Below are 26797 nucleotides of genomic sequence, written 5' to 3'. Positions count from 1 at the left end.
ATCATCGATCTGCAACGGTTGTTAAGTCAGACGGGGTTTAAAAAAAATGAAGAGGGAAAGGAAGCTGTGGGACAACCTTCAAAAGTAAAAGCCCTCGGAAGAGTATGTCGTAGCTTTTAGTAGTTTATTTACTTAGTTTTAGTTCCCCTCCCCCCCCGCCGATAAATTTATATAAATATAGAGTAAATAAAGAAATATCACTTCTCTCTCTTTAAGTCCAAACTGAAAACTTACTTGTTCAAAATAGCTTATCGCACGTAACCTCTTCACTCTACTATTTTAAATTTGTTTTATGTCTTATGCTTTTATGATTGTGTAAACTGTTTGTTTTTATGTAGCTTTTATTATTCTGCTGTCTACAGTGTCTTGAGTGTTTTGAAAGACGCTTTCAAATAGAAAAATTTATTATTATTATTATTTATTTATTTATTTATTTATTTTAAATATCATTTTTAATTAATGTAAGCATATTTTATTAACACCTCATGCTTTTTGACCTGTATATAGCCAAATACAATCAGGTCGTGGTAGGTTCAAAAATGTAGCAGTGAACCTTTATTGTGAAGACTTCCGGTCTGCTCTGTCTGTCTGAATGATTGATAGCTGTGGGGGGACTGACGCACCAGGGGCGTCTCCGGCTCAGGGGGAATGATTCACAGTGTGAAGTGGGCTCTGTGGTTACCTTTTAAGTTATAGTGGGTGGGCAGACTATTGCTGATTGCTTGCTACAATTTAAGCAGAAGGATAAGTGGTTAATAGCTGGGAAAGCAGGGATAGGCCTATTTTCAGTGTGCATGGTCTTTAACATATCAGGCCTTATAGTTGTTAACCTGTCATGATGTTCCACTATATAAACATTATATGGATAACACAAACTGGGGCAACCATGGCACAAAAGCTGTGATCTATTCCATCTCATTACACTTTGTTTTACTGTAAAAACTGTTTGATTAAATCCTTGATTGAATATCATGGATGGGAAACATGCCTGATTACATTTCCCTCTACTCCTTAGTAGATTATTCTCATGGCAGACTTCTCCCGGGTCACCAGCTCTCTCTGGGAAAGCAGCTCCAGAAACCCATAGCAACGAGCTTCGAAGGTAAGCACACCTCTCTGCACAGGCTGGCAGGCAAACCTTTTGAACTTTTACCCTTAAGAAAACTCAGGACAACTTTAATTGGTTCACTTCTTCCAAAGCCACACTGTGGTCCTCCTCACACTGTCCTCCTCCACATTCAAGCACTGCAGACAACACTCCTCATGTCCCAAGATTAGCAGATAACATCAGCACTGTTATGCAAATGTACCGGTCTTTATTGCCAAACAGCTCAGCCGGGGAGCTGTTTGGCAATAAGCTTGTGCATGACACACTAGAATTGTGTGTGTCACGCCTCAGGCATATAGGTGCAATATTCGGTCACATACAGGTAAAAGGTGTTTAAATGACTTGTGTTCGGGCAGTAAGGGGAGAGTTTGTGTACATTATGCAGCAGACAAATTACTATGATTTGCATGTGGCTGGGTGTGGGCTGTTCTTCACTGAAGTGTATGAGTGTATGAATAACACCAGTGTACTTGTGTTACTCGTGTTAATGCAATATTAATAATATCTCTTTGTGGAGCTGCACTCCAAAGACTTAATTCCCCCTTTTTAAGAGTTCAAATATTTCCATTATGTAAATATTTAAAAGTTAAGCTTTAGGTGTCAACTGTCAAACAAAGAAATGAATGTAAATCAGTGGGAATCCTGGTACACGCAGGTGTGTTTTTCTGTGTATTTCATGTTTGCATATTCAGGAAGGTTTGATCTGATCTGCATTTAGTTGGTATGTTCTTGAGCTGGAAAAAAGGACAGCTGTTAAAAGGTCAGACGTGAAATATATTAAAAAGAGAGTCAGTCATATCACCTGAGCCAGATTTGAGGCAATGTTTTGTGTGTGTGTGTGTGTGATCCAGACGTATTTGCATGCTTGTGCACATGTGTTTTTCTGCAGACAGTCTGCGGGAGGGTGAAGGGAACTGAATGCCTTTTTTGTGTTGGCAAGGAAGTAAATTGTCAGAACTCAGTGAAGCAAAATCTGTCGAGCTCAGTTCGACACTAATGAGGTCGGGGTTGTTATACAGTGTTTCCAGCCATCTCTTGGACTGCACTGGACTGTTTTGGTCAGGTTAGAGAAGTCTGACTGCACTCTTTGTGCTAAATCTCTAACAAGTTCCCCACTGAGTAATTAAGGCAGCTATATTGACTAATAAATTGCTGTGAGGAGTTCAGTTCAGGGAGATTCCAGCTGTACATCTCAGCTCTGTTCTCTGGATTTGGCTCAGTGGTACTTTGAACTAAAAACTAAAAGCACTGGACGAGATCATATATGCAGTAGCATCTTATTTTAATATGTTTCCGATGTTTCCAACATTTTCACTCTCCAAAAGACACGGGACCAAATTTTACGACGACTCCAGCAGTTCCCATTGTTGTATTGTAGGTTCTTCACCTTACAATATAAAGTGCTCTGAGGTGATGGCTGCCGATGAATTGAACTGTCATAGAACAAGAGGCAAGGTAGACCCTTGACAGGTCACCAGTTAACCTAACATGCTGGGAGGAAGCCAGAGTGCCCAGAGAGGACATACAAACTCCACAGCAAAAGGCCCCAGCTATCCTATAGTTTCAAACCCAGGACCTTGTCACTGTGATGCAACAGTGCTAACCAGCACTCCACTGTGCCTCCCTGGGGATCACAGTAGTCATTAGGATTAATCCTCTAGACACCCTGGTTGTCAGCAGTTCATCTAATGCTCACTCAAAGTGGTGGACCAGAGGCAGACAAACCCTAGATCAGTGCTGGTTTTTTATCTATAAAGTACTATACAGATTTTCTATATTCTTTGAAGAGAGCACGGGCAAAATGAAGTCCACAGAGAGAGTCTATAATTTATCCTTCTGAATAAAGGATTGTAGATGACCATGTGGTGTTTCTGAAAGTTACACGTTTCTTATTTTCCATTTTATCCCAAATGTGTGTGTGTGTGTGTGTGTGTGTGTGTGTGTGTGTGTGTGTGTGTGTGTGTGTGTGTGTGTGTGTGTTTGTGTGCTTCCTTGGTGCTGCAAAGCTGTTTGAACATAGATTGTTGTTCTCCAAGTAACCAGGAGAGGGCAGAAACTGAAGCAGAAAATCTGACAGGAAGGGGAAAGTTGGAAGTAAAAGGAAACCTCTGGGAAATTAATGGTATTGCCTTCAGGAAATACTTTTGAAAATGATTCCACCTCAACTGAAATGGAGTCTTTTTAATCCATGGGAAGGAATACTATTAATTTTCATCACAAGTCCAGCCGTCTCCCTGTAACCGAATCACACACTGAATGTCCTAAAACTCTTTGTTATAGCCACAATACAAGAAGGCAGTTTATTTTACATTTTATACACATTACATGATCAGTTTCTAGCTGTTGCATAAGAAGAACATGACATATAAAGATATGCGCATGTGTATTTGACTGGTTGTTAATTATGTTAGCAGGATGGAGAGCTGTATTAGACATGTGAGCATACAGTGTTTCTACTGAGTGATGATGTCATTTTGATCATTTCAAAGTAAGAGTTTTAAACTGAACTACATCTCCTGTCATACATGTCAGAGCTACGTTACTGTGCAAGCAGCTAAACAGTGGTTTGTTTAGAAACTTAGAAAGAACGCCACTGCAAAAACATTTCATTTGGAGGTTCATCTGGTACGATTAGGTTCCACCCTACTCTGTGTATCTCTTTGCAAGCCCCTAACTGATTATTCGATTGATGTCTCTCGCACTAAATCTTCCTGCTATCGATTTTAGCACAGCAACAAGGACAGCCTTTGCACAGGAAAGGTTCATGTGTATGAGTTAGTAGCTGACACGGATTTGTGTGCATGTAGTTACGTGCAGTTTGCAGATCTGTAAATGAATTAGTGTTTCTAAAAGCAGGGCAAGACGAAAGCTTTTATTTCATTTTAAAAAATGAATTCCACTTTCATTCTTTCTTCTTCTTTTTTTAACAAGCGAGTGTGCACGTCCAGTAAGTTTGATCACAAACAGCAGTTTGATATTTCATCTTTAATCATTATGGAAACAGAAAAATCAGTGAAATATCAGTACTAGCCGTTATTTATAAAGTCTTTCAGAGCCACGTTCCAAAGGGCTTTACAGTATAACACGGACAGAAACAATATAAAACAAGAGGCCAAAGGAGCAGTATTAGTATGAAATAGATCTATTTTTACAGGTACTGTTGAACAGATTTGGCTGGTGTTTCACTGGATGGGGCCTAAAGGCAAAAAGGATTAGCGGGAGGACATTGGTGCACTTGCATTTCATAATCAGAACTTTATATGACACGCATTCAGTCAGAGCTGTGAGGCTCATAAGCCTTTTAAAGGGATGGTGACGTGAAACAGCAAAACCCCGAAGAAAATTTTGTGATGTTTATTCATTATAAATGTAGCTTTTATAGACATTGAATTTAGGACAAAGTGAATTTGAAAAGAAAAAGATATAAATAGAAGCTAAAGCTCAATTTCAGAAGGAAATCTAAATTACATCTTTAAAAACAGGTGCTTTGGTTAATTGGTCAAGAACTTTACCTGAGGGTCATCAGAGTGGTGGCACAAAAGCCACCAAATGTCCAGCATGAGTCAAAGCTGATTTAGAAAAAATCAAGTTTACAGTTTCAAGCAAACTCAGACCTTCTTTCCTGATCTTTTCAATTAAACTAATCCAGCCTTTTACCTAATAATCATAGAAAGCATATGCTCCTTTTTTCTAAAGCTCTTGCAAGTGAGTGCAGTTGTGTCTAAATGATTTCCATGTCTATCCTAAACTCATTTAGTTTCTCTCTTATTTGATCAGGACATCTCCTGCGGAGATCTGCTTTCTGGAATTTGTAAAAGAAAAAAAAACATTATAGAATTATAAAATGACATGATGAGCACGAGTCATGCGGAGATATGGATCCTTCTCTTCCTGCAGCGTCTGTCACTGAAAGCACTGTACATAACACACACACACACTTAATGTCTGTAAAGTAAAATGGAAACTGAGCTTCTGGTGTTTCTGCTTGTTCTCTCTGCTGTGCTGCATTTTGCCCTCATACAGTTTCTGTTCAGTGCTTTCATATTGTTATGCAATAAGGACTGAGAGCTTCCTTTTACACCAGGAACCGAGCTTTTCACTGGATATTTCTCTCATCCCTAGCCGCTTCCGCTGTTACACAATGGCGTAATCAAACTGTGCTCTGTCGAGACCTTCCTTGTGGTCCGTCCACGATGACGATGGCATGCTGCTGTAAGGATCTAAAATGATGCGGACACAACGAACCACGAGGAAGAGCAGCAGCAGCACGAGGAGGCCAACAAAACACAGGGCTGATCCTTGTTCTGGGTGACCCGGCACGGGCTGCAGCACGGTGGGGCCCCGGGGATACCCGGGCGGAGCTGGAGAAGAAACATCATAGTCCATGAGCCAGTAGTTTGTGTTGCTCATCTTGGAAGTGAGGGAAATGTTTTTGGAGATTGAAATCGCTTAACTAAATGACTGTTTCTTTGCAGTCAGAAGCTCTGAGGAGTGGCACTGCTCCACATGGTCGTCTTTGTTAATGTTCGTGGTTTCTAAACATGGAGGAAGCTCACGTAGTGAAATCTGGCAGCTAATAGCTGACTGAGCTCAAATGCAGTGTTTTCCACAAGCCGCAGGGCAACAGAAATAACACAGCACAAATTAGCAGTGCAAATTAATCAGTCCTCTGGTAAATGGTGTGGCAAGCTGGGGCATGCTCAGCATGGTCAAATTAGACTGAACTGGCTGGTGTTGGCATGATCCCTATATAGCACTCATTTGTTCTCAAGAGATCTAAACAATACAAAAGTAGAGGTCCCTGATTTATTTATTCTGTGTTATTGGTCAATATTTTAACTGTCATCCAATAGCAGCTCTCTGGAAGCCTTTATTGTAATTACAAAGTGAGTATAAATCTCAGCTGAGTGACTGAAGATGTCCCATGGATCAATCAAAGTGCCTGCCGGCTGGAAATGATGTGTGTCGTGCTGCTTCACAGAATTATTTTGCATTCAAATTGTTTTGACTGTGTCGGCCTGGTTACTGAGCAAAGCTTGTATTTTTGTGTCTATTTCTTCATCCGGAGTCACGAGGAGCTTTTTCGTTTGGGGTTTCAGTCATCAGGATACCTAAAAGGAAAAAAGAAGCAATAAAACCTCAGTAAATTTCCAGTATGCACTTCCTGGATGTAGAGAAAACCCACTGATTCAGGATTCAACCAGGGTTCAATTTTATTTGTTTGTTTCTGGGCACCAAGTGAATATTTTGGGGGTTTTCCTGCAAGCACAAAAAAAAAAATTGTGTGAGAAAAACAATCTCTCCTGAATTCAGATATAGCTTAGTAGAAGATAAATAAATCAGGCACTGATGAGGGGAAAGAAAAAGAAATATGGAGAAAACCCTTAGGGAGTTGCTGCACTCTTGCATGGATACACCCTGCACAGCTTCTTTAATGGAGAGACATTTTCCTGCGATAGGTGAATTCCCCCGTCAGCAGATTCTATTCCAGGAGGTTTCCTCTTCCTCCTTAACACCCCGCAGATCCTCACAAAGACACGCTGATAGCACTCTTGCTCACCCAATGATGGGACTTAAGGGCATAATGAAGGTTTAATAGGGGACCTTTGGACACAATGAAAGAAAGTGCCTGCCTCAGTATCAATTATCAAATGGCCTGTGGTTGCATCAGGTCTGGACAGCACGGAATAGCCATGTGTAGAAGAAGAAGAAAAGAGGCTAAATAGGCAGGACGGGCTCGGCAGTCAGTAGAGCAGACATAACGTTTACACGGCAGGACAGAAATCACTTTGAAAAAAGGCTGATAATGAAAACAGGGATAGCAGTTTCTCACCGTTTCCATTTTTTTAAGGATTCGATTGATTTTTAGCAGCTGGCTGTAAACACAAAAGAAGATTAACTGGATTTAAAAGTTAAAGATTTGCTTTCTCTTAAATCCTTTTGAGCAGTTGCCCTGACAAAATACACTTTAACCAGTAGTTATGCAACACAACCAAAGTTATGGCTCTCTGGAGCGCAGCTTTACCAGTTTCCTAAATGCATGAAGTAGGAATCACTCAGCACTTTGCATCCTTTCCCCACCTTTATTTAAATCAAGGCGTGAGACAAAGCACTGATTATCATATATGTGGGTCTGTCGCAGGTCTGGGGTTTCAAAGAGGTGACCAGAGAAGTCATGTTTTATGTTTTTAGGTCATTCCACAGCTCTGCAGATTAGCCAAGGTCATAATGACAAACAAACAGCAACAGATCCAAGAGCACAGGTGAAAATTCATTTTCCCTGAGAATCAAAGCAAACACAAAAGCTTTAAAGAATATAAAAGAATAAGCCACATCAATTTCATGGATCACTGATCTTCATAGCGTGACCTGCTTTGGTTCCTAAACAGCACATAAATCACACTTTATTGCCTGACCATCTGATTTACGCAAAACAGCGAAATGAAAGCCTGGTGTGGACAGTTCAGGGCTCCAGATTTGTAATAAAATCTGAAGCTTTTTTTTTTTTTTTAAGCAATAAAGCAAAAAAAAAAAAAAAAAGAGATTGATGAAAGCACTAAGCAGCTGTGCCAGTGAAATCTGACGACACACTGAGTGACATATGGCATTCCTCGTGCCTTTAATACCTGTAATACCTCCAATTTAGGGCTCTGGATTATGACAGCAGCTTTGAAAATGTCAAGGACTTCTACAAATGAAACGGATATTGTCTGAAAACTAAAGTAAATCTTTAAAGTTGGACTGTCAGACTGTGAAAAGGGGAAGCAATCTCCACCCAACAATGAGCACATTGCTGTTAAACTTGTGTTTGGTGTCATTAAGATGATTAAAGCCCTAAAACATCTTCATATTCGGCCTCTTATGCAATTATTTTTTTGTTCTCCATTAAAAGGTAACAATTTTTAATGGATATTAAAACACAAATTATTTAAATGAATTTGCAATTTTCCCACTCTTTTATTATAAAACAGCGAAATTAGAAGTTTTTAACTGAATTTCAGTGAAGGATTTTTTGATTGTAACTTCTTTTAAAACTTCTTACTACGCTGTAACTTTTAAACACTTCACAGATTTTCAAAATCAAAGACGTAAGATGAACATTGCAGTGGTTTAAAAAGCTCTAATTTTCCAGGCTTGTTGAGAAGTGAAAGAATTAACTTCCTTCATAAATATATTTTTATATATGTTTTTGTAGAATATATCACAAGATGAAAATCGCCTGGATTATGGTTTGTATCTTTGTATCACATGTGAGGTGTTAAGGTGCCCCCCTCTTAATGGTTCCTTTAAAACATTATTGATATAAGTAGCACAGAGAGGATTGAACATGTTTTAAAGGGTGTCATAAAGTTACACAAGAACTCACAAATCACACCTGCTACTGTTTCTGACAGCTCGCAGACGTTGCCATTTAAAAAGTTAGACATGCAGGACCACAATAACTCCTACAAACAAAAGTTTAACGAAGCAAGCACAGTCACCATTGTCATGAAACACAAACTGGAGGACGATCAGAAGAGATTAGAACTTACCTTGAGGTGAGGACTGTGTAATAATAATGATGGTGATGATGATGATGATGCAGCAGTAGCCCTTCAGCACCTTGGACAGCTCTGTGCTCACTCACGCTGCACGCACAGATTCAAGACTGAACTCTGCTTTCTCTGAGGGCTTTAAGGTCTCCTCAGTTTCACGGATCCGCCCCACCTCCCTCCCTCTCCGCCCACCAACGACTGCCCTTGTGCCATGCACACACACACACACACACACACACACACACACACACACACACACACACACACACACACACACACACACACACTGTTTTCGTTTGGATGAGTAAATCACAACATGTGGCTTTTGAATTATATAAGAGGAGTGCATGACGTGGGGACAGTCAGGGATCCTGATAGCCACACAGCCATTATGGAACAGCCTGTTCTGTTGTTGTTTTCCTTGAGATTTAAATGATCAAATTACCTTAATGCTCCATGCCATGCAAATAAAAGCAGCTGCACAGAGAAGACTTGTGTTAGACAGCTGACAGCAAATATTTCACTTTCATAGATTTACATTTCTTTTTTTCCTTTTTTTTAACAACTAAAAATGCACCTGAGACAAGTGCGTCTGGCTGAACCACCAACAAACACGATGACATTTTGTTGAATATTATCCTGCGGGGAATAAGAGGAGTAAAGACAAACATAGATCCACTACTGACCACATACCTTCTGTGGATTTTGTGGGAATTTTGGTGTTTTAGCAACCTCAGAGAAACTTTTAGTTTTCTTCCACTGGGATGTCAGGAGGCTCAACTCCTGTAAATCAGGAAAAAACAAGTCATTTTAAGTGCAACAGCTATTCCTTGGGGTATATCTTCAATTTAAGTGCTATTATGCCCTCATTGTGTGAGTGTGCGTGTCTCCCCGTTTCTGTTTTTATGTAGCTCACTGTACAGAACAGTTGACCAAATCTAATGATGTATTTCTTAAATTTCTCAACATCACAATAAATGCTTCATATTCTGGCCTGTTCTTTTCTATTCTATTCTTTATGTCTAATATTCTGATTAAAGCTCTTATTAAACAAAACATGGGTTGTGAAGCTAGATTAGATTTCTTTTAAGTGATGTTAAGAGATCTGTGCAAATGTACAAAAACTGCAGATGAACACATTGTCTGTTTTGGACAATAAGACTATAAGTAGGGTTTGCCTCATGGATAACTGGTATTCCTTCTTTAAAAAAATATGTTTCCTGTATTAAAATATTAGCATTGACAGAGTTTTTTTAAATACAGGGTGTATTCATTAATACCATGAGAATCTGCTGTTTTTTTTAAACCCATTCCTTTGTTATATTGTATAAGATGGCATTTAAATTTGATGTCAGGTTGCACTCCAGGTTTTGCTGACCTGCAAAAAATTACATGATCAAGAAGTGGAGCAAAACAAGCGGGTCTACCTGATTGTGCCTGTGGCTATAAGCTCCGAACTCACTGTGAGAAGTAATTAATTGACACAATTAAAACTCTACAAACACTGCTGCAGACTGTAGTCCACACACAGCCACATCTCCCCTGCCTGAGGCTGCATGGGATCTCCCAGTAGGTTTAATTAATAGTTGGTGGATTGTAACACTGCCCTGAAGGGGATCATAATCTCATAACAATGAGCAGTGCTCCAGCAGTGCACCCACTGTGGTCATAAATGGTAAGAGTCTCCAACCCACAAGATGATGAAACTCAGTGTTTATACTTTGCTACCCTTCCTATCTATACAACTCCAAATCTACGAACCAGACTGCAAATCTCACAAACCCGTATTTGTTCACAATAAAACATAGAAAACATATCAAATGTTCAAATAGTCATTTTTTTTACATTATATAAATATAAGATATTTTTATTGCAATTTTTTATTACAAATATTAGCTCATTTTAAATTTGATGTCAGTAACGTTTCTGGGTTTTTTTTTTAAGTTGGAACGGCACAACAAGATCTTTTGGCCCTCAGGCGGCACTGCATTAAAAACAGACATGACTCTGTTATGAAAATCACAGCATGGGCTCAGGAACATGTCCAGAAATCACTCTCTGTAAACACACTTCAACGTGCCATCCTCAAATTCAGGTTAAAGCTCTATCATGCAAAGAAGAAGCCATATGCTAACACTAAAAACACTGCCTTTGACTCTATGCTGGCGCTCATTTAAAATGCAGGCAAACTAAAATGTGTAATTCCGGAGAAAGTTGAGTTTGTTTATCTGAAAAGAGTGCTTTCAGAAATGTTACACATTTCTTTGATTTTCTTACATAAACATGACTCTCTCTGGATTCTGATTTTATTTACATTTTACACAGCATCCAAAGTTTCTTGGAATCGGGGCTGTACATGAAACACTGGGTCAATCGGTGTCTTAAGAAGAAAACACAGAAGCCACTGGTACAGTATACGTTTAGCAGTTAGTCTGGGAATGGGTTGGACCCATCTCAATTTGAGGTCAAACCATATAAACGCCCTCAATAAAATAAACCTAAACCAAAAAACTGAAATTGTTTAGCCATTGTTAGGGCAATGCCTGAAGGGCTGCCTGCATTATGATAACGCTGTTATAACGTAGACTAGATTACAGCTTGATGTATGCATGGTAGTGTGTCACCAAGACGATGTTAAAAGAAAGCTCTGCTCTGCCTCCATGACCCTTTTCCTTTCTGAGGTGATTGTGTTGTTGCATTTAATCCCATTCACTTGGGTGCAGTAAGTGTGTTGTTGCTTGGAGGGACTTTCCCCAGTAAGATACTCTCAGTATAGTGAGGGCTTTACTCTTCACTCATGCTCCACATTGACAGAAAGTGCATGTCATACAGTTAAATCCAAGTATCTGGAGAATGACACAGTTTTTCCAATTTTGCCTCTGTAGACCAACACCGTGGATTTTAAGTCAAACAATCGAGCTGTGACTGAAGTGTAGACTTTCAGCTTTAACTCATGGGGCTCAACAAAAGTACTTCACACAGTCTGTTTTCAGAGGCTCAAACGTATGAGGGCAATAAGGACGAGCAGTTTCATGACCAGGTGTGTCCTTTCCCCTTCTTACTGATGAATCTGACAGGGTGAAAGATCTGGGTCGTTTTCCAAGAGTTCAACTTAGAAAATGACCCAGATCTGTCAATATGAGGCCCAAAGGTGATCCAAGCTAAGGAAGCCAAAATAAACCTCAGAGAGAGCAAGGAGTGGAGTAAGAGTGGCCAAATCTACAATCTGGTTCATTCTTAAAAAGATGGAATAAACTGCAACACAAACAGGCCTGAAAGCTCACAGGAGACGACTAAAGTGTGTGATAATGTAATTTCCATGGGTAAGAAAAACAACATCACATCATTTAGCCAAGTCAAGAACTCTCTCAAGTAGGTAGGCATAGCATCGTTAAACGATGCCTCCATGAATGAAGGAATGTTGGCATGTACGGCCGCCAGAGTCACATAAACACTTCATGTGACTGCTGATAGGAGCAGCAGGATGAACTGCAACGTGTACAAGGCTATGCTCCTCAGATCCAGGCAGACTTCAGGTAATCATGGATGACAATCAAAGTCAAAGTTAAATACTTTCCAGTCAAAGTATTAGAAAAATCCATATATTTAAGATTGTTAGTTTGTCCAGTTAATTTTGAGCCTCTGAAAATTTGGGACTGTGTATGAAAATGGCTGCAGATCCTCAACAGTTCATGGAAGATGTTTCTTTTATTTTGCACTTCAGTCACATGTAGGTTTAAAACCCACTGCGCTCATGTACAGTGTCCAAAAACGTACAAACCTAACTGTAGGAACATAATAAACCTGATAATGGCATCATACATTAATAATTCTGACGTTTCACGTATGGTTATTCGTTCCCTCGTAGGCTTCAGCTGCAGTCAGACAAGCAAGGAGACTCCAAAGAACTGAAAGAGGTTAGTTGATATGAGGACATCCATACTCGTACATCACAACAGACAGCTGAGGGATCAGCCCCCGCCCGCCTGATATATTGACCCCGGGGTAGAAGCTAATCTATCAGCCCTGTATTATCAAATCTATAGGTTTATCAACCAGTGTCAATAGGCATCTATCAAAGCGGGTCAGTTTTTAAAATGAGAAAGCAGACACACATAATGCGCAGACTTTAATTTACTCATTCGAGCACAAACACAGTATTCAGATGTGCTGACTCGGGGAGAGGCTGGATGAAACAAATCATAATACAGCACTCTTTATTCTGCTGACTGACACAGAGAGAGAAATAAAGGAGATCTGAATACATCGTGGGTCTGCTGTCATTCGCTGTAAAGCAATCTAGTCTGACTTGAACTATTAGAATTTCTCTTTATTCGGATCCAATAAAAACAGTATGTACAAGGACAGTTTTTACAGCAACACAACATGACTGAAACTGAGGTCCTGCCTGTGGCGCTTCAAACCTTGAGTGATCATTACTGCCGTTAAAGGTTTGCACAGAACAAACTCAAGATGCAAACATCACTATCTGTCAGGGCAAAAAAATAAGTTTCTCCAAATCACAGAAACTTCTCCCCTGGGACATTTTGGCATTTAATGTGGGATCATGAGAAACAGTTGTGTCTTGTTGTAATCACATTTTGACTGGTGGTGGCAGCAGAGTCCAAAACAGCATGGCTTCAGTTCAGAAAGAAAGACACATGCTCAATAAAAAATAACGTTTAAATACGAGTCCTCTCACCCGTCGTCCTCATAAATAAAAGTGCATGTTTTATGGCGAGTGTGTTGTTTTAATCACCAGGAATGACTCCAACACAACTGTCACATGTTTCTTTCAACACTATCGCAACCATGTGATGGATTAGACAACCACGACTCATGAGAAGCAGAAGGCGAGCACGGTGTGGCCATCAGACACATCCATGACTTTCGGACATTGCAATAAACCGCCTCGTGCGGTTTGACCTTTAATGGAAAGTGCTGTGCTTAAAGAACACACACATCCACAAACTCAGAGCGTCTTTACAGAGGAGGTACAACATGAAGCTTAAAGACATTCATTATGAACTGAATGAAGCTGTAACGTTACAGTACGATCAGAATGTGTGTAATCTTTACTTACATGAACAACGATATCTATACGTGTCAATCATCGTCATCATTTGTGTCTCGCAAAGCCACGTAAATGTAAACCAAACAGCTCAGCTGAAAAATGTGCAACGATTCCTCAAACATCAAAGCTGCCTCAATGACTGGAAAAAGTAAGGTGGTCCCATTTCGGCTCACAAGCATGACGACGCTGAATATAAGCTTACACTAATAAGTAGATACGAGTCCCACTGGGAGCTTTATCTCCTCGATTTCTCAATTTGATTTCAAGTCCCAGTAAACTGTAGTCTTGTCTCGGCATGACAGGGTGGACGTCGTATGTTTTTATCCTTGTTTTACTTTTTCATTTCACCATTACTCTTATGTAAAAACCAGCAGGAGCAAAGCAGAAACCAACAAAGTGAGCGCTGAAGGATCTGAAAATTGAGTTTAAATTTTCTGGTCGTCAGTAGCCCTTCAAACACTGACACTGAAGAACATTAAAGCCCTTGCAGCTCTCATCCGTTCTTTCATGGTGATTTTGAGAATTCATATTTTAATATTAGGCCCTAAAAAAAACCCCATTCTTTAAAGGCCGGTTTGCTTTGACTGAGAAAAAATACTCTCTCTGTCAAACTCAGCTCAGTTGGTCGCTGCTTGTTCAATGCTGTTGATGCTACACAGGAGGCAGCTGTGGTTCATCTGCTGCAAAAACTGAAGCATATTTTTATGCTTTTAACATGCACTACAGTACCCATAATGCACTAGTCTCAACATTGTGCCCAAATCCATTCACCGAGGGCACAAAAGTAAAACTGAAGCTGCTCTATTAAAGTGTCTCCTGTGCACAGATGATTCAAAGGTCCCCACCACAGTCAACAATTTCATCTTCCAGCTCCATTATTTAACCAGGATTAATGTAATTTAGGTATAAAACATCCCCCTAAAGACCAACAGATATCACAGACTGCATGTCCATTTTTTACCACTGTCATAACAGGATTATTTACAATCTGCCCACCAGCCGTCCAGTATTGATGAGCTATGCAGGCTCCTGGTGAAGATGCAGGTCCATCCACGCTGAAATTAATTAGTTATGCAGTATATATATACTCCAGGCAATCCAAAACACTGAGCGTACCAGTACAGAAGACTGCACAGACAAACTTAACTGAATGTGTCATAAACTATCTCCAAAGCTAACTGGATCTACATGTCAGAGGGTGGTCAAATATGCACGCTTGCACATAAATCCTCTGGGTACAAATGGGGAAATGGTACTCTCTCACACAGCAGCAGGGTTTCCCTCTTCTCTCTTTGTTCAACTTAATGTATAAAGGATGTGCAGCTATTCCAGGTATGTGTTTGTATCTCAGTTTGTGTTCCCCAGATGAGCCACTGTACTCCTGCTCCTCCTCTTAGAGGACCTGCTCAGTGCTGGAGGCAGAGATGTCCAGGAGCCTCCAGGCAGCACTGGGGTTCAGCTCCTCTTGGTCCCGACACAACGCCCACACATACATCATCCTCATCACCTTCTCCTGTTGAGGGAGGAGAAGAGAAGAAACAGTGAATTTCAAAGAGTTTTGCAGACTTCAAACTTTAAATGTAGTGAGTTAATAAATGATCTGGCTTATGATGATATATTTGAGGCCTCTAACATTGCTAACAGTTGAAATCCGATGATATCAGACAAGTTAATATTGCTGCATCAAACCCATAAATTTGAAAGACATTTAAAAAAAAATGGGCCTCTGTTATAGACCACTGATCTGATTTCAGCCTTTTAGTGTTGTTTACTTCCTTGAGGAAGCTTTGATGGTATCCATTGGATTCCCTATTCTAGCACAGTGATTGTGAGTTGACTGACCGGATCTCCTTCCACAATATCTCCTTTGGGGCTGCGAATCACCATGACAACCTGAGCCTGGAAGGTGATGATCAGCACAGGGCCCTGATCCATCATCTTACCCATCGCCAGCTGAAACACAGGGTTACAAAATGAACAGACAAATGAAAGGAGAAAGGGAAAAGCAGAAAACAGGGAAAGAGCTTTGTAATACAAGCTGCATGATGGTTACCGAGCATCAGGGAGAGCACTTACATCTAAGTTATCGATGTCGAGTACTTTAGACTGGAAGAGAAGCCCCAGAGCTCGGGCCTGCTGGATGGGGTGGGCAAGCTGACTGTAGGTCTGAGTACAAATACACGTAACACACATCTAGCATTAAAACATGCTTCCCACATACTGTATGCCAGCTAAAATGCAATTACTAAAAAATAGGATTGTGTCTTTTTGTAGACATCACAACGTAATAAGCTCTTCTTCTTCACATATGTCCCCTGTATTATGTCAACACCTGTAGAAACTGCTTTTGTTACCGAGTGGTGTTTAATAACTCACAGCTTCATAGCACCAGTCCTTTAATACCTCCAGCTCGCCACGGATGATCGCCTGCAGAAAGGACAAAGATACCGAATTATAGCTTTAAAAACATAAACAAATCTCACAGGTATTCTTGTGACTTTTAGACAGGATGCTCAAATTATTTTAGCAAATCCCACATCTCATATTTAACCGAGCACAGTAAACTTTAGTGAATTCATTCAAAATCAGAACATGTTGAGATCATTTTCTGCTACTCTAAACCAAGACTTCAACTACACTCAGTGCTCTCCTCCTGATATAATCATAAACAGCATTTTATTTCATTTTATCTCTTTTACATAACAAGCATGCAAGACTTACAGAACTGTATCATAAGCTCTTGGATCCCCTCAGTTATCTGAATGATGTATTTAGCTGCTGAACTTGGTTTAAACTCAGTAATCTAACAGCTGAACTCAAACAGAGGACAGGAAATTCATTACTGGATCTGATCCAAACTAGAGTGAAAACTCAGGCTAAATGAACCAAGACTTTCATCAAGTCTCTTCCTAACCTCCACAGAGAAAAGCATTAACGGAAACAGCGAGAGTGAAGACAGACACAGACAGAGGCTGGAGGAACCAGTTTACCTCCAGTATGTTGGGGATGATGTCTTTCTCACACTGTTTGAGGAAAGAATCTTTGTCAAAGCTGGGGTCTGCCTTCAGGATCTCTGTCAGCACCTCGGACATTTCCGTCTTAGAGAAGAGACCACCTAGGAAACAAAGGCTAAAATCAGAAGCAGCAACAACACTCAGTACCACAAATTAAATGTGTAACGTCGAAGCTGGTGAACATCGTCAAATATCTAGAAGATCTGTCAGTACCATGGAGCATGTAGTTAATAGTATTCCTGACTTATCAGAAGATTAATAGGTTTTGGGATAAAAAAGGATTTATTTTTTTTTAAATAAGAAGAACAAGATTTGAGGTCTGGCGAGAACAATCAGATAAAAGGCTTTTACAGAGAAAAGGAACTCCAAATTCAGGATTGAATGTGGTGGAGCATTACCTAGGAAGTCAGTGACTCTGTCAGTTAGAGCTCTGGATGCTCTGATGAGGGCATTGTCACTTTCATCATATTTCATCTTCATCTCGAAGATTCCTGAATGAAACAAAAATGGAGGTTGAACAGGTTAGACATGTCTCCACTGATTACGGCAGGTACATTCTGCACCTGTGCAAACAGCTCATGACTGCACTTCATTATTAGCTGATCATTGAATCTACAGTAAACATTCTACTGCCCCCTGCTGCCATAAAGAGAAATTACATATAAAGATACCACACAAAGCAGGAAAAACCAGACGTTCTTACTGTTAAAAACGACGTTGTTGTCCTTGAAGTCCTTCCACTGCTGGGACCACTTTGAATCCTTGTGAAGAACGACACCCATGGCCTCTCTGAGATTTAAAAATGGAGATAATTCGCCGCATCAGAGAGGTGGGTGTACAACAGCTTGTGTCATTGGACTGGTTTTGAGATCTAACATTTACTCACTCGTTGGCCTCGAACACTCTGGTGTCGTCATCTGCACTTTTAGATGAGAAATCGCTCCTCTTCCTCAGCTGAGAAGGAGCCCTGTAAGGGCCGGCGTCACCGACATCTATCTCCTTCTTCATGGATTCTACACCCTGCAGAGAGTTCGCACTTTTTAATTATAAACATAATCAGAGTCTAAACCAAAATCTTAATGACATCCAAAAGTAAATTTTAAATTTTAAAAGTTTAAGCTGCTTCTAAAGAAACAGTTTCTAAAGAAAGCAGTAACAAAAAGCCCAGAACGTAACAACTATTTGCCATATATGACCTGAATTAACCAACAACTGACTGGTGTCTGAAATCTGCCCTTATGTTCCTGTGAAGAAAGATGTGTTAACGGCTAAATGCTAATTTCCAAAATCTTCCATTTTCTCCCCTGCTGTAGTCAAAACATCTATAAAGTCTGGCAGACACCTGGATACCAACGACAACGTACAAAAGATGAAGATGAGAGGCATTAATTTGGACATCTATAGACGTCTCGTTTCGTTTTCTGACCTGTGAGATGGCCTTGAACGCGTTGGTCCGGCCCAGTTTTTCTCCTCCCTTGGATAAAGACTCAGCAGAGCCTCTGGCTGTCTTGGTGGCCTCCTCCACACCTTCCTTGATCTTCTTCCCGATGTCACTACGACTCACTTCCTCGAGACTCTTTGATCCAAATGGCACGCAAGCACACAGCAGGTTTCATTTTTTTAATGATATCCACGTAATGTTTTTTTTAATTGGAAAGCATTTTTAACAACATTACAACTTAATGTGAACTCTTAGTGTGCGATTCCAAATTAAATTATTATATTTTCATGTTGGGGCTGTCAATCAGGTTGGCCTTACCTCCTTAACGGTGTCTGATAGAGAGCCCAAGGTCTTCTTAAACACCTCTGATGTCTTCACTGTCTCTGCCTCTATCGATTTCTGATCAGAAATTTTTAAAAAACAACATTAAAATTCTAGAAAACGAATTAAATATAATAAGCTTGATGTTTATCTTTATATATAATATAAATCAAACCAGCTAATGTTCTTACATATTTTCTGCGGGCCTGCTGAAGGGCGTCGGACTCCTCGAGCCTTTTGGCCTCTTCTCTGAACTTCTTTATGTTTTCCTTCATCTCCTGATTCTTACTGAACTCCTGACGAAGGTTATCAACAAACTCTCCCAGAAAACCTTTCCGTCCTGAGGCATATCGCACCTGATAACAAACACAGAGAAGGACTTTAGCTGGACAAACACGTGCACCAATAGAGTGAACAGATTAAGCACATGCTGCGACTGGAACAATGAAAAGAGAGAATAAGAAAAAACAGAACCTATGCATTGCTTTTCATAAAACCTTAAACTAAAAAAGGGCATAAAGATAAGTAATCCCAGGACTTTAAGTTAAAAGAACTGTTTAAATTAACAGGCACAACTCTACATTAGCAGTGATTTAATAAATGAGTATCTTGAGGGTGAATGGGAGGTGTTGTTGGGTACCTGCACAGCTGCACCTGGGCTCCTCTGCAACCTGTAATGATCTCCCCTCCACACTGAGGAGACCAGAGTCCGGGAGCTGAGAGCCAAGGCATTTCTGCCAATCAGCTGCAACAGACACACAGAATCAGTCAGTCATAGTTAGCTGGGAGGTAAACCGGCACGTAATACCATACTTCTAAAATATATCCCTTCATTTGGTGAAGCTCTAACATGTTCCATGAGTGTGCTTAAAACCTGGTGACTGTGACTAATGCAGCACATCATCATCCTGTCAATAAATAAATGTCTTCTGCCCTAAGTGGGATATTTTCATCCTGACCAGGACAAATTCAAAATTCATGATCCAGTCTTAATAGATTTCCCCTCTAATTGCTAATATCTGTCCTTTATTTGATAACTTATTTTGATGGTTGTACATTTAAACATGAGAAATTAGGTGAAACATGCTGTGGCAGCAACGATCTGTTTTGGTGCGTTTTATCCTCTGCTTATAACAATGGCATACACACGGTATTACAATTTTCGACCCTTTCTAAAAACGACGAACGCACCATGTTCGCTGTCAGTGTAAAATGAAGCGTGATCAAGTTATTTATATTGAAAGGATGGTTCGGTTATTTGTCAGGAGACAGAAGCTAAAACAAGTGGTCACCGCTGCTCTAATTAAAACTGTAACAGCTTTCGTGGTTTTATAGCAGCGAGGTCACTGATCATATTTGCTCTAGTACCTGACTGCATGCAGGCTTCTAAAAGTCGCATTTTAAATTAAATGTGCCACTCAAGCACAGACACACAGAGTCAAAACCTGAGTCAATACAATGGGATGATTTTAAGACCCCAGGAATTAACTAACATCAGTAAACCTCTGCCGTGCGTCTGATGAAACAAGGCCCTTTCTAACGGACATCTCGCGTTCAATTTGCGTAAAACACACCAGAGTGCACACACTCTAAAGCGCGTTCACGTCACGGGCATAAAGAGACTGATGGCGAAGCCTTGCGAGTTTATTCCCTTAACCAGAGAGCGGGCCCGAGGCTCGGCGACTGCAACGAAGGACATGAATCTCACTAACCTCGTAGCACCGACATACGGAGGCTGCCATCTTGATCTTGAAATGCGCGGAGAAGCACGTGCGTTCCTGCTGCGGCAGCTGACGCTGTGCTCGACCAATTGGAGCAGAGTTGGTGGGCGGGGCGGGGCCAAGTGTCAGAAGGACATTAAAGGGAAAGCCACTCAAAAAAAATACCCCCCCCCCCCCCCCCCAACTATTAATTATGTTTTTAGAGGAAAATCTAATAATTTGTGTTTTTTAAAGACACATTTTACTGGTAGTTAAAACTAAAAATATTTGCCACGGACTCATAGGGTCTAAATGGGTTTAATGCGAAAGCACACCAATGTATGCGACGTGTAATCACCACTGAAGAATATGTGCAGATGTCTATAAAAAATATCTAAAGACACAGAACATTACAATAATAAACAATTACATAAAATAAACATTTTATTTAAAAAATACACATCTTATCACATTTCTCTTTTATGCAAATGAGATATCATATTATCTACAATATCTATTTTATCTACATTGACTTTTAGGTAATTTTATGTAAATGCACAATCCCCATTTTCTCACTTTTTTCTCTCTCTATGCAGCATAACGTTTTCTAAAATTTAGCTTTCAAATCTCCTAAAATGTTTCAGTAGCCAGTAATGTATTGTTGGCCTTAATTATATTATTGTGTGCTGTGAATAGTACCCCTGTTTTGCACACACACTCTCACACGCGCCACATAATGTTAGCATAATGTCTAAAGATAATTTAACGTGCCTTGACCTTGTTATTCATTCAGAATTAAACACTCCTCTGAATGTGGGGACCAGATGAATGGTAGATATCTGCTGGCATACCAGTAAAGCTCGCCCCCCGGAGGAAACTATGCGAACTGCAGGGACTCCTCCCCTCCCTCTGCAGAGTTGGGAGCTCTCCCCTTCTGCGGTCAGCTCGCCTTGACAGCCAACACTGGCGCAGAGTCTGAGTACAAACCTTTACCATATTTTTCTGGCATATAGCGAAAATTCATACCCATACTTTCCACACATCCTCTTCCGGAGACAAGCGCTGCAGCGGCCTCGTCTAGAATGGGGAACCGAGACGATGAATACGATTTCTTGTTCAAAGGTAAAAAAGAAAAAGAAAGAAAAGAAAGAAAAGAAAAAGAAAAGAAAGGAAAAAAAGATGACTGCATTCCCCTTTACACAGGTTCACATCGACTAAGCAGAGCTTTATGAATGCTTTATGTCTTACTGTGTCTGTGCTGTGAGCAGCTGTGTGCATTTTTTTTTTTTAAAGGAAACGGAGTTTTTTCTGGGAAACTGCCCGGATGATAGTCGGTTCGTGTTATTACAATATAATGCTGTCATTGTGACATTACAGCGCCCGCAGTTATATTTATAGGTAAAGGACGCAACACCCTGCGCGTGCTCAGCTTTTTAAAAATATATAAATAACCGAGCATAGCATGATTGCACGTTGGAGAATTTCCACCTTTATTGGATCATATTTAATTTTTTTCTCAATCCTGTTCATGAGGCTGATTGAAGGCCTATTAGCCTCTACCTCTTACTGATCAATACGCTTCATCGCCAGATCAGGATGGTCCTCAGACAGTCTTATTGACACTGTAAATGCAGCAGCTTAATGTCTTTTGTTGTCATGTCAGGCAGTGGGCCTGGTGGATTGTCTGAAGCGGTACCAGACTCCAGACTCGGGTCAGTGTTTATCTTCTCAGATGGATCCAGAATGCCTTCCTTTGATCGTGATATCAGCTCCTGTGGCACATTAACATCCCAGGCCTGTATAAGCCAAAAGGCCATTTAGATGTAACAAAGTATCCTCTGTGGGATGAATAGGGCATCTGCCGGAGGCGAGGGCTCTCTCTCTCTCTCCCTCTCTCTCTCTATGCTCCAACCATCTTCTGTGTACACGGCCGAAACAGGAAGGGCAAGGCGGCCTTAAACTGTCGATTCAGGTTTTGATGAAGCCTGTTATCAGCTTCCTGCAGCCCGGAGCAGCGTGGTGTCGTCAGGGACAAAGTTCGGCTCTTTTTTCCGTTTGTCGAAGGACAGGGGAATAAACCGAGTAAAGCCTGGTTACCTCAGTGCTCTCAGCGGTTTGTTTCATATCACAGCCCTGACTGTGTTTTACCCCGACTAACCTCTGGATTGGTGAAATGCCACAATCATTTCAAAGGTGTGATAATGAGCAGTTTATTTTGTTTATCACATGTTTAGTATTTTCATCAGTGTAAAAAAAAAAGGCTGATAGTATTGTTTCGTTTCCTGGTGGTTTTATATAGAATGTTCACGCATCACAACATCATTGTTTACAGTGGACCGCCTCTCAGGAAGTACAAGACCTGCATTCTTTTGTGTGGATGATTTTTTTTTTTGTCTGTACACAAGCTTTGCAGTTGTTTTGTTGCTACATGTGGCAGAGAACCCAATCATATTACAGAGGCTCTAAAAAAGAGTTACATAGAACTGCTGCACACTGCACCCTGGTACATTTATGTTTCCATCTGACCTTCATCAGGTATATGAAGGCCCAAAAATGCTATTTTCGTGTTTAAATGTGTGATGAAGATAAATGAAACCGACACATTTTTAAACACTATTGAGTTATAACACACTAAGCATCTTGACTTTAGCGTTTTATTCTGTCATTTCTTTCATTATTCAGAAAGGATTTTTGGCCTTACAAAAATAGAAAGCCCCAGGCTTCCACTGACACCAGGATTTAGAGTCATTGCCTTATATCCATCCATCTTCTTCCACTTATCCACTTCAGGGTTACGGTGGAGCTGGAGCCTATCCCAGCTATCATAGTGTGAGAGGGAGGGTTCACCCTGGAGAGGTTGCCAATCTGTCACAGGGCCTAACACACAGAGACAGACAGCTATTCACACTCATACCTACAGAATCAGAATTAACCTCTTTGGACTATGAGAGGAAGCCAGAGTACCCAGAGAGAACTCAGACAAAGGACAACATTAAACTTGGATTTGAACCCAGGACCTTGTTTTGAGGCAAAAGTGCTAACCACCACATCGCTGTGCTGCCCATTGCTTTGTAACATTTCCTGGATTTGAGAACACAGGGCCTATCCGCTGCCTCTCCTATCCCACACTAATACAATCATCTTCTCTTTTTTCTCTTCACAGTTGTGTTAATTGGAGACTCAGGTGTGGGGAAGAGCAACCTGCTCTCTCGATTCACACGAAATGAGTTCAACCTCGAGAGCAAGAGCACCATTGGGGTGGAGTTCGCCACGCGCAGCATCCAGGTGGACGGCAAGACGATAAAGGCTCAGATCTGGGATACAGCAGGACAGGAGCGCTACAGGGCCATCACCTCAGCGTGAGTCCGATGTAGCGTTGTGCACATGCATCTGCACGTCGCCTCTGCATTGCAATCAACGAAGGGAATTCACTCTTAACATCCATGTTGGGTACTGTTACAGATACTACAGAGGAGCGGTGGGAGCGCTGCTAGTGTATGACATAGCCAAACATCTGACATATGAAAATGTGGAACGCTGGCTGAAGGAGCTGCGAGACCACGCCGACAACAACATCGTCATCATGCTGGTTGGCAACAAGAGTGATCTGCGCCACCTCAGAGCCGTGCCCACAGACGAAGCCCGCGCCTTTGCAGGTACTGCTGCAGAAAGGTTATTGGTACAGTGATGTTTCACTCTTACTAAATCTGTTTTCTTTCCCATTCCCCAGAAAAGAACAATCTGTCTTTCATAGAAACTTCAGCCTTGGACTCAACAAATGTTGAAGAAGCCTTCAAAAATATCCTTACAGGTAGGTGTGCTTGTGAATGGAGGTTGAATGCCAGAGCTCCACACGTTCAGTTTCAGTTTCAGTTTTATTTGTCATATGCAAGTTAGCACAGGGTCAACATTGCAATGAAATTTGTTTGACGAGCAGCAGTCACTCAGCAGCAGCACACGTCACTAGAATATTAAAAAAAGATCAAATCACACACACAATGAGGCATGAAACCTTTGGTTGATATGCAGTAGATTCAGAGAGGATAGTTTGTTTTGGTAGCTTAACTTTTTTATTCTTTATAAATGTTTTTTTTTTTAATAATAAACTGTATTAGTCGGGTACCGAGTGAGGAGCTGTAAAACTACCTCCTCACATCCCACATTAGTGGTTGTAAAGGTAAATTATGCAAGCTTTTAGACTGAGAGAGAAAGCTGATGTTTTCCATTTCATCTTTTCAAAAAACAGAAATTTACCGCATCGTATCGCAGAAGCAGATTGCCGAGCGGTCTGCCCATGACGAGTCCCCGGGAAACAACGTGGTGGACATCAGCGTGCCGCCGACCACAGATGGCCAGAGAGGAAGCAAACTGCAGTGCTGTCAGAACCTGTAACCCATTGCAACGGTCCCCTCCTTACCTGGGTCAGTTATTAATTGAAATCGACAGTGTTGACATGCTTCCATCTGCTCGGGATGCAATGTTGTCTGAATCTGCACTTTTTAGAAATCAGTGGAAGCAGTTCCTTTATGCCACTAACGATCAATCTCAGAGAGAAGTGTTTGAATTGATTTCAAGTTGTAATCTGACCCAGGATCAGTCTGCTACATTCAAGTGCAAAAACAGGACTGAAGGTACCACCTAAGCAGCTGCCACAGTTAACCCCGACGGCGTAGCAGAATAGCCTTTCCTGACACCTTATAAGCCTAGTCATCTGCCTGTTTGACAGTTAATGCAACACACTTGGAGGTCTGGGTTTCCAATCCTGTTTGATCTGTATCAGCAGTCCTGTTTTTGGGCTTCTCTCCTCCTCCTTCAGTCATCTCAAAAGTGGTTGTGACGCTGCTGGCGCTTATTTCATTTGTGTAAAATATATTCTTTTTCTGTTTTGATTTTGATAGCTTGTCTGCTCACACACATTATATTAATGCCATGAAATTAAATTTTACAATATTATTTACTGCCTCCTCTGTATTTTTTTTCTAGCAATATACACAAAGTGACATGCTGAATGTCTAGACCACTATCTCACTTCACATTACTGACTGCTGATGCATCAGTAGCCTTTGTTAGCAGGGTTTATCTTCTGCTTCGGGTAAAATTGAAGCTACTTTTTGTACATTCATTGGCCATTTATTACATATACCTGTTCAACTGCTCGTTAAACACAATTATCCAATCACATTGCAGTTCATGGCAGCTTTTAGAGCAGAGGTAGGCAAATCCAGGCCTCAAGTGTCCTGCAGGTTTTAGATATCACCCTGTGTCAACACACCTGAATCAAATGATTAGTACAGTCCCAGGCCTCTGGAGAACCTCAAGACATGTTGTGGAGGTCATTTAGCCATTTGAATCAGCTGTGTTGGCTCAAGGACACATCTAAAACCTGCAGGACACCAGCACTCGAGGCCTGGAGTTGCCTACCTGTGATTTAGAGAATTGTCAGGATGACCTGCTGTAATCCAACCTAAGCATCAGAATTAGTGAAGAAAGGTAGTTTTTGGTGCCAAACAGGCCAGTTTGAGTATTTCAGAATCTGCTGATCTACTGGGATTCTCCCACGCGACTATTTATCTCTAGATAGACATCCAATAAGTGGCAGTTCTCTGGAAGAAAATGTCTTGTTGAGGTCAGAGGAAAACAGCCAGAAGGCAACAGTAACTCAAATTAACACATCTTACAAAGTATGCAGAAGAGCATTTCTAAACACGCAGCATGTCCAACCTAGTAGTGGCAGACGAGCCCACCAGGTGCCATTGCTGTCAGATAAAAACAGGAAACTTAGATTAAAATTAGGACGGGCTCACCAAAATTGGACAACAGCAGACAGGAAAAGTCTTGAACAGTCTGATGACTTTCAATTTGTGCTGTGACATACAGATGCCAGGGAAAACAACATGAAAGTATGGATCCATCATTCCTCAGATCAACAGTTCAGGCTGGTGTTGTAGGTGTAATGTTGTGGGCATATTTTCTTGGGACACTTGGTACCAAATGATTAACAAAATAAGCCTACATGTTGACTTTATGCCATGAAGAGTTAACACTGAATTAACACAGTTCTAAAGGCAACGGGAAATAAAAGTGATCCAAGAACGTCGGGTATTATTGTAAGGCCTTGGCTGTACAATAGGAAAGGCTTTTTACTATATGCGTAAATAAAATTGAATTGAATTAAAAATAAGAGTACACTGGGTGTACACAGGTCTGAAAGAGTTATTTAAATTGTGTCATCTGAGTAGCTAAAAGAGGAAATCGCTATTTAAGGTAACCACTAACTCATTTTCAGTCTGAAAAACAGCTAAACACTTCTTTATTTGGTGGTGGTGAGGGGGTGTCTAAAGACAGGTTGGGAACCACGACTGTATTACTTGGCAAATAAATATATTTAAAAACATGTGTTTAAGGTCAAACCCTAACTATGGCATGAAAAACAGGTTCAGTGAACTTCCTTTCTGAAATATAGCGAAGTACAATATAGCCTAAAAGGAAGTATAAATGCTTCAGACAGTACTTCAGTAAATGTACTTTCGATCATTGGTTACATTCACTGTACAAAATGCACATGCACAATTTCCCAACACAAACATATTAAACAGGAGATCGG

General features: G+C 40.7%; 2 protein-coding genes and 1 long non-coding RNA gene across 3 annotated transcripts; 2 read left to right on the top strand and 1 right to left on the bottom strand.

The window, feature by feature from the left end:
- Positions 1-3: 3 nt before the first annotated feature.
- Positions 4-12617, top strand: LOC120727662. The gene is made up of 3 exons (XR_005694576.1): positions 4-102; positions 1016-1102; positions 12512-12617. It is a non-coding gene; the product is annotated as an uncharacterized LOC120727662 (long non-coding RNA).
- A 140-nt stretch (positions 12618-12757) lies between these two features.
- Positions 12758-20320, bottom strand: LOC120727654 (mitochondrial import inner membrane translocase subunit TIM44-like). The gene is made up of 13 exons (XM_040022054.1): positions 20206-20320; positions 19134-19238; positions 18685-18849; positions 18491-18571; positions 18158-18307; positions 17618-17751; positions 17435-17520; positions 17130-17222; positions 16708-16832; positions 16094-16144; positions 15794-15883; positions 15560-15670; positions 12758-15230 (listed from the first exon to the last, which is right to left on the bottom strand). The coding sequence occupies exons 1-13, from the start codon at positions 20233-20235 to the stop codon at positions 15111-15113; spliced, it is 1341 nt and encodes a 446-aa protein (XP_039877988.1). The 5' UTR covers positions 20236-20320; the 3' UTR covers positions 12758-15110.
- Positions 20321-21094: 774 nt separating this feature from the next.
- LOC120727660 (ras-related protein Rab-11B-like) lies at positions 21095-25146 on the top strand. The gene is made up of 5 exons (XM_040022064.1): positions 21095-21315; positions 23357-23552; positions 23656-23849; positions 23924-24004; positions 24440-25146. Exons 1-5 carry the CDS (start codon positions 21276-21278, stop codon positions 24583-24585), a joined length of 657 nt encoding a protein of 218 aa, XP_039877998.1. The 5' UTR covers positions 21095-21275; the 3' UTR covers positions 24586-25146.
- The last annotated feature ends 1651 nt before the right edge of the window (positions 25147-26797 follow it).

Source organism: Simochromis diagramma, unplaced genomic scaffold (assembly GCF_900408965.1).
Source record: "Simochromis diagramma unplaced genomic scaffold, fSimDia1.1 OVJJ01000205.1, whole genome shotgun sequence".
Lineage (NCBI taxonomy): Eukaryota > Metazoa > Chordata > Actinopteri > Cichliformes > Cichlidae > Simochromis > Simochromis diagramma.
The sequence above is the reverse complement of the archived record's forward strand: the minus strand, read 5'-3'. Positions and strand labels throughout refer to the sequence as shown.

Coding starts and splice junctions, on each gene's coding strand:
- LOC120727654 (XM_040022054.1), bottom strand. CDS start 20,235: ATGGCAGCCTCCGTATGTCGGTGCTACGAG. Junction 17,521..17,617: donor AGAGTGTTCGAGGCCAACGA/GTGAGTAAATGT, acceptor TTTAAATCTCAG/AGAGGCCATGGGTGTCGTTC. Junction 15,231..15,559: donor ATATTGTGGAAGGAGATCCG/GTCAGTCAACTC, acceptor CTCCCTCAACAG/GAGAAGGTGATGAGGATGAT.
- LOC120727660 (XM_040022064.1), top strand. CDS start 21,276: ATGGGGAACCGAGACGATGAATACGATTTCTTGTTCAAAG. Junction 23,553..23,655: donor TACAGGGCCATCACCTCAGC/GTGAGTCCGATG, acceptor GTACTGTTACAG/ATACTACAGAGGAGCGGTGG. Junction 23,850..23,923: donor CGAAGCCCGCGCCTTTGCAG/GTACTGCTGCAG, acceptor CCCATTCCCCAG/AAAAGAACAATCTGTCTTTC.